The sequence below is a fragment of the Micropterus dolomieu genome, linkage group LG17, assembly GCF_021292245.1.
Source record: "Micropterus dolomieu isolate WLL.071019.BEF.003 ecotype Adirondacks linkage group LG17, ASM2129224v1, whole genome shotgun sequence".
Classification (NCBI taxonomy): domain Eukaryota; kingdom Metazoa; phylum Chordata; class Actinopteri; order Centrarchiformes; family Centrarchidae; genus Micropterus; species Micropterus dolomieu.
In genome coordinates this window covers 26889900-26898143 of record NC_060166.1, presented here as the reverse complement: position 1 = coordinate 26898143, position 8244 = coordinate 26889900, and the positions used below count along the sequence as shown (strand labels likewise).

The following is an 8244-nucleotide window of genomic DNA, read 5'->3' as shown; positions in this document are numbered from 1 at the left end:
ACCCCCCCCCCCCCCCCCCCCCCCCCCTCCAAAAAGACTTTCTTAAATAGGACTTTGAGCTTTGGGAACTTCATATGAACATTTGTCACTATTTTTGACATCTTAACAATAATTTACTGAAAAAACAACCCATCTTGAGTCACATAAAACGAATATCAGTGCACTTTTTCATGGGAGAGCAACACATTTAACACATAAACCGAATGCCAGCCGGCACGTATTTTTGCCACATCAGGATTTTAAATCTGGCTTTTAACTGTCATTGTATTGACATCTCTTTCTCTTTTATCTCTGCTGCATCTTTGTTGTCATCCTCCATCAGATAAAGCTCCAATGCCAAAAAAATTTAAAAAGTTTTTATTGGAGTCTGTCATATTATAATAACAGGCCACATCTTGTCACAGGTTGTGCAGGATAAATGAATGTCTGTGTGTTTACATGTTTTAAGATTAAATCATTAATCCCCCATCTCTGATGTCGATCAGGTCTGGTGTCTAGGCAGGAGCATGGAGCAGGAGGACCATATAAACCGAACAGTGGACGGAGCAGTTCTGTCCATCCTGATTACAGGCCTGCTGCCTGACGTCCGCTACACCGTCTTGGTGGCTGCTGTCACCAGCCTGGGTGTGGGCGCTCAAAGCCCACCTGTCAGCCTGCTTCTCAGTGAGTCACTCAAACTGTTACAGCTACTACAGATAGAGAAATATGGCAAGAGGCACTCTCAGCAGTCTTAGTTTACCACCGATAAGCTGGGTCTGGAATGTTGATTATGCTGTGTGAATGACTTTACAACAGAGGCATCATCAACACTGATGTTGTGAGTGTGAAAAAGTGTTAGTCAAGAATCAGAGACATTTATTAAAAGTACATTTTAAATGTTAGCATTTATTTAGTTTGGATAATTAATAACACATTTGATGTTATTTGGTGACATTTCAAAGTAAAACGGAGATCTTTTTCTTCTTCACTTTACGTTCTGCTTTTGAAGGAATAGTTTGACATTTTGGAAATAGGCTTATTTACTTTCTTGCTGAGAGTTGGATAAGAAAATAGATACCACTCTTATATCTGTATGGTAAATATGAGTGAGTTTAACATGAGCCAGCAGCCGCTTAGCTTAGTATAAAGTCTGAAAACAGCTGAAAATAGCTAACAAAAGCTAACAAAATCTGCCTACCAGCATGTCTAAAACTCAGTATCTTGTTTGTTTAAACCATACAAAAATCACATTGCAAAAACGATGACACCACAGGTGTCATTTTTACAGTGCACTTTTGGTCCGGGTTAAACAAACAACATATAACACGTTCATTTGTGAGCTTAAGAGCTTTTCTACCTTTTTACAGAGTCGGGCTAGATGTTTGACCTCATGTTTCCAGTCTTTATGCTAAACTAAAGTCAGTTGATTAGACACGGCTAAACGAAAAAGCCACATACAGTTCACTTCCAACAAGAATGATTAGTGCTTGTTGTTTTGCTTCTACTGTGATTAAGTTTTTTGTCTGTTTTAACCGTGTTTACTGTTGATATACGATTGGGAGTGTGTACAGGGTATTTTATTTTTTAAATTGACCGGATTCTTTATGGCGTTACTGTGTTTGAATTCCTGCCCGGTGCTACTTGACGAGGCTTCTGTCAAAATTACACTGGCTGCGTATTCCCTCTAGAGCGCAGAGACACTTCTGGGACATGCTGCAGCACTTCTGGTGTGAGCACAAGCATTGACTAGAATGGCTGAGATTAGCTCCGTCAGCCACAGACGGACTCAGTGGACTTTCAGAGTGAGTCCAGGGTCATGTAAACTTGGTATAAATGACTTGAAGTTTCGCCCCCACTGTGATGAGAGTATAGCTCTGCCCCCTCTGTCACTACATTGTTGTTTTATCTAATCTAAATGATACAGGATGGCATAAAAGGTCACAATAACAATGCTGATAGGTCTCTACTTTGTCTTAAACTCTACTACTTTTCTTTTAGCTCTCCCACCAGACAAGACTTCAACGGCCGTGAAAAAAGGTGGTAACATCAGCATTTCAGAGCAGATCACAGGTGTAGTCCGCCAGCCAGCCTTCATCGCAGGACTGGGCGTGGCTGCGTGGTTGGTGCTGATGGGCTTCACTGGTTGGCTGTACTGTCGACACCGCAGGAGGAAGCAGCTGGGACACTATACCACATCCTTCGCATACACACCAGCAGGTACGTGGTAAAGGCTTTGACTTGTCTATCTTTATCAGGTTTTAGCATCATAACAGGTGTTTGAAGTTTTACCTGGAATATCTCACTAAAGAGGAATTTCTGATTACAATGTTGGGGATTTTTGATGTCAGGGAGATTGCTCCTTAAAAATGTAAAAAGCAGGATGATTTTCAGAACTCTTTAGATGTTACATCTTATTCATTAAATAGCTCTGACTCTGAAAGATTGCAGCTGACTCCTCCCACCCCGAATACAAACTGTTTCAGACTCTCTCCTCTGGCAGGAGGCTGCGGTCAATCAGGACCAAAACCTCCCGCCACAAAAACAGTTTCTTCCCGTCTGCAACTAGCCACATTAACAAGGCCCGGGTCCCCCACTGACACTCACCCCTTGCAAACGATACAAATGTCTCTGCACATGTAAATACCGTTTCATCTTGTGTCGGGCTCAGATCGCACATATTTGTTGTTGATTGTTGATCTTTGTTGTTGTATATTTTTATTTTGTCAGTTTATATATTTATATGTACACAATATTCTCTTCTGTTACATTACTTCTGCATGGCACAGACCCAGAATAATGCACATGTATATATATCTGCAACGTTGTTCTTCAATTCCATATTTATATATTTCCACATTTATTTATGTTGACTGTATGTTTGTCTACTTGTGGCACCTTATCACCACAGCAAATTCCTCGTATGTGTAAAACACTACTTGGCGATAAAGCTCCTTCTGATTCTTATTCTCTTGTTCATAAAAATGGTGAAGTTACAAAGAAAAAAAGACTTCAATTGTTGTACAGCAAACCTTCAGCTTTGGTTTTCAACAAGTGACAGTGACAGAGTTTTTAATAGGCTGCTGGGCATATCTCCAGCAGTGATGAATGTTTTCTATTAGTTTGTATTTCGCAAGGTGCTGCATGCAATTTCATTACAAATTCAGTTAATTAAAATGTATTTATCCCCACTGGGCAGTTTTTAAGGCTGTAATATAGGAAAACACTGAAGCATATATAAACAGTAACCGCTACATGCAGTTTCTTTTGGAATAAGCCCTTTGGCACATGAACACATAAACACATCAGTTGTTTTCTGACTTTGAGAGATATTTGCTCATTTTCATAAATACTCAATGGACAGCCCAGAGATAAGCAAAACATATGCCGTTTGATTTCCCCATAAATATTCCACACCAACTATTACTGCCATACTATTAACATACATATAAACATTGTATTGATTCACATTTTTGTATGGATTCTTTTATCATATTGTTAATTTAGATACCACAGACTGTAGATACAGCCATAGAAGCATTTAAACAAATGACATGTGCTTTTTTATATATTGCAGATATACTGTGTATAGATCTGTTGTGTGCCTCTGTGTGTATGTAGGGCAACAGTGTATCTAAATAAAATGTCTACTAAAATCAGCCTTCTTAAAGATCCAATATGTAAAATATGTACATAATTTTAGTTTAAAAAATTAACTTACATTATCATTAGAATGAGAAGAAGTAGCCTAACAGTTCTGACATTATATAGAACACGGCCATGTATTGTGTCGCAGAGATATCTTCTAAAGCATGCTACTGAGCTAGCCGCATCCCGCCCTGTGTTGTAATCGTAGATTGTCTAAAACATGGGCATAGTCTGTGTGATGTCACCCATAGGTTTCTAAAGAGCCGCTTAATGTGACCGACGCCATGTTGGCAATGCCTGACTTCACCCCCCACACAGTTATCATGAATGGGGAAATTAGCAATAGAGACCAAAACAGTTTTTGTACCAGGCAAAAGTATTTCTGCTGTAAAGTTAGGCGTTTTAACGTGGCGGACCATGGGGATTGCCTTGCTTTTGGAGCCGGCCTCAAGTGGCCATTCAGTCAACTGCAAGTTTGGCGCTTCCATGTTGGCTTCATTTTTCAGCCCCAGGGATGATAGTCGGGTAGTATAGCTTAGGTCTCTCCCTGTTGTTTCAACTGGGAGATGTGTGCAAGCTGCGAGTTCACTACGTTACAAAAGCTCTTTTAGCTTTTTTAGTCTTGTATATAAACAAAATGAACTCAAAATGTCAAGAAACAAATGTTGTCCCATATTGACAAATACATATTCTCCGTGTAAAAATGCACACCTTCTGAATTCAAGTTTCTGTCTTTCACCAAATTTCATGCCATGTTAACTCAGTGTAAATCACACTTCATTCGAACTTGACAGAAACTAAATAAAACACAGTTCCAATAATCACCAACTCTGGTTTGGTGGAAGTTAACCCTTAGTTCACACACTTGTAAAATGGTCTGGCTCTACACATTGTCGCTGCCTCTCTGATGCCCGACCTCCCTCTCAGTCCTCTCGCGATTGACTCCTCTTCTGTCCCCGCCTGCACCTGCTGTGTCGCTGTTGTCCCCGGGGTCAGAGTCCTGGTCAGATCTGCTGTAAATCACCTCGGTAGTTGGCCTCTGTTGGTCATGGAGGCTTTGTTAAGTCCTGGATCACTGGGAGGCTGCTGATCCCAGTTCGGTTGCTCAGCTGATATGTGATATGCCGCCCCCTATTTTTAGGGGTATTTAGAGTATCAATTAAACATGTGGATAGTAGTCTCAATTCTTACACGTTGTTCCTTTAAACCCTGTATTGACCCTTCAGTGAATCTTTTGAAAACTTCTGACGAAAGCTTTATATTTTCTGCTGTAAAACAAGATTTATAACTACAAGCTTTTCTTCTTCCAGTTGGTTTTGCTCATGGTGAAGGATCTGGAATCATCAATGGAGGGTAAAAGATTATGATTTGATTCAGATCACTTTTGCCTCTGTGTATTTTACTGTGTATTTTAAAAAGAAAATGTATTAAAAAAATCTAATCCCACCTCTCTTTCCAGGCCTGGCTTATTAGGATCAAATATGGGCAACTACCCCTGGCTAGCTGACTCTTGGCCCACTCCAAATCTCGCTCATAACAGCAAAGAGTCTGTCAACTGCTGCTCTGGGAAACTGGACTCAGACAGATATTATAACGGTAAGAGCTCTCTGACTTTGAATGTAATCATTTTAGAATACTCAATAGATAATTGTCATGTAAATGAACATTTGCTTGTCAGCAGTTGGTATCGTCAACTACCCGAACCAGTCAGAGAAACACAGCACAGCGTCCAACGACAGTCCCATCTACAGCACCATCAACACAGCTGCTGAGGACGACCTGCTGGCGTACTACGACACCTATTCGAGTACGTCCTACACCCAGGGTCCAGACCCGTACAGCAGCAACCCAGTACTGTCAAATAATGGCCTTGTGGGTCTGGAGCAGGACCTGGACCAGTGGACCATCCAGTCTGGTCACTCTGGGTCTGAATATGCCAAGCTCCAGTACACCAAGAAAAGCAGTGGTGAGAGTTTTTCTGCCTATATAATACATTTAAATTCATAAAACAGGGAAGACATGTGATTAAATCTCACCTTTTTTGATACAGTTTGTGTGGAATTATATTTTTTTATATAATAGCATCTTTACAAAGGAAAATCATACTTTTTCTAACCCCCTTAACCCTATATGGAAATTTAGAGTCATTTCAAGTGAAGTTAGTTTTATCAGGGAATTACTGTGTAATGTAGTATGAAGCTTGAGACTTTTTGAATAAACTTTAAATTATAAATACAATGTACACTTCACATCAGACATGATAATTGAAAAATGCTAAAAAAAAATTTTTTTCCACAATAAAAAATGGGATATGCAAGAAAATTGCTGAAACATCTAAATAATGCAGGTGGAAAAAGTGATTAAGGCCAGTGAAAACAGATTTGTTACTGAGACAAGCTTGCTCCTGCTTCCTGCTTTTTGAAAGCAACGTCATCTTCCCACTGCCACTCATTATACAATGACTCTGCTCTAAGAAGTCCAAAAAAATAACACAAGTAATTGCATACAGTATGGCAACAGGTGAAAATTCCAATGTATGGAATAGTGTATATGTCGATATAAGTATTCATTAAAATAAGATAATGAAATACCATAATGTGACAGATACAGAATAATTATTGGTGCTTTTCCAATAAAGAAGGGTTTTAAAAGCCTGTATTTTGCTGAGGATATTTATCATTTAGAATGAGCTATGGTTTCAGCCTCAGGGTCAGGGTGGAGAGAACACCCTGTACACTATCTGACATATTGCATTTTGTTTTCATAGATAAACTGAAAAAGCAGAGGTCCACCGGATCCTCGTCTAAGTCAGCCCCTCTCACCTGGGTGGATGTTTTGTCACTGCCTCTTCCTGCCAACACAGACAGAAGTCATACAAAGACAGGAAAAGAAGAAGAGCAGCACAGGTGAGACCTTTTTTTGTACCTCCTATAAGAACACAATTGCCTTTTGTACTGTGTGATATTCACTCATTCAGTTTTTATTATTAGCATCAAGACCTCTGACTTCACCTTCATGACAGAGAGAGTTAAGGCAGATGGATATCAAACCTGCCCTGTAACTCTGCCAAGGCTGTCAAACAAAACTTAAGTGAAGTTTGAAATCTGGGGAGTTTTCAAATTAACAACAGTTGTGTCTGCGGGCAGTGAGTAGATTGTGCTTTGGGGTTACAGAGGGGGGGCGTTTCATCAAAACTAGTTCTGACAGATTAGATTGCAGACATAACAGGGAGGGCTGTTCTGACTGTGCCGTGTCTTTTGTAATGACATTAGCCGCCATCTGACAGTCTGGATTAGTACTTTCTACTTTCAATGACATGTCCGTCATTAAATTAGCCCTGACGGCACTGAAGTGACAACAGAAATCACGGAGGTGGTTCTTGCTCTCTCTAACTCTATTTTAATTCCCTTTTTCATTTATATGAATGCAATTATTTTTTTTAAGAATTCTTTCTCTACCCACATATATTTTTTCACATGTTTAATATTTTTAGCCATGTTAGTGGTCCTCGCGACCCTGTACGCAGGATAAGCGGTTGACAATGTATAGATGGATGGATGTTAGTGGGATATCTCTATGGAAGGCAATGTTGGTTTGTCTGTCCAAACTGAAATATCAGATGGATTGGCATTGAATCTGATAGAGACATGGCCTAGAGGATGTATCCTCCTGACTTGTGTGATCCCCTTGACATTTCCTCTAGCCTTACTAGCACACTGACATTTATAGAGGTTTTGTGTGAAATGTCTCAACAACTGTTGGATGGATTGACCTAAAATTTGGTACAAACAAAGCAAATTTGTAAAACCTTTGGTGATCCCTTAACTTTTTATTTTGTGCCATTATTAGCTGAAATGCTTTGCTTTATCACCAAATACGTAAAAAACTGATATTATCATTCAGCTGCTTTTGTGTTTAGTGCTAATTAACAAATAAATTAATGTTGGCTTGCTGTCACCCTAAACTAAGATGATGAACATGGTAAACATTGACAGTAGCATTTAGCTCAAAGCACTGCTGTACAGCCTTTCAGAGCCTGCATGCCTGTAGACTCTTATTCTTGTTTTCTTTACATTTATTATATGAGCCTTCACATGCTCAGCGTTTCCCTTTCAGACACTGCCATTACTCATTGTCCCTCTTTTTCCAGCTCTGAGGAGGAAGATGAAGACTGGTGTCCCCCGCTGCCTGCCAGAACCTACCTGATGGACACTTCAAGGGAGGAACTCTCAAGCCTTCCCTCCAAACCAGACGAGCCGTCAACGACAATAACACTGACGTCCCCCCTCCAGCGAGACACACACAAGCCCAGCGACAGTCCACGGCTACAGCATTTTGACCTCTTGGCCCGTCACCATTCAAGCTCCCTGGTCTCTCAGTCAAACCCAGATCTTTTTACAAATGCCAATGAGGTGTACCACACCCGCCAATGGGCAGAAGATTTCAAGGGGGAAAGCCTCAGCAAAGGTCAGTTCAAATTCAGCTAAATGCGTGACAACTTTGGAAGTGACTTCCCAGGAGGCAGCGCACAACCGCCACAGTGTCATGTATAATTTAGTTTATGATGTTACCTAACAGAAAGTATTTGTACATGAAAATCATGTTGCATTTAATCAAAGT

At 40.2% G+C, this 8244-nt stretch overlaps 1 protein-coding gene across 7 annotated transcripts in view; it reads left to right on the top strand.

Annotated features, from left to right (window-relative positions):
- zgc:77784 (uncharacterized protein LOC402947 homolog) overlaps positions 1-8244 on the top strand; it is a 60404-nt gene that overhangs the window by 48932 nt on the left and 3228 nt on the right. For 6 of the 7 annotated variants that reach the window (XM_046074118.1, XM_046074120.1, XM_046074117.1 and 3 more), the window contains 7 exons: positions 486-663; positions 1978-2196; positions 4935-4977; positions 5084-5220; positions 5303-5590; positions 6392-6530; positions 7775-8091. In XM_046074118.1, coding sequence (XP_045930074.1) covers positions 486-663; positions 1978-2196; positions 4935-4977; positions 5084-5220; positions 5303-5590; positions 6392-6530; positions 7775-8091 — 1321 coding nt within the window. The remainder of the gene's footprint in view (positions 1-485; positions 664-1977; positions 2197-4934; positions 4978-5083; positions 5221-5302; positions 5591-6391; positions 6531-7774; positions 8092-8244) is intronic. The other variant, XM_046074119.1, reaches the window with a different exon arrangement.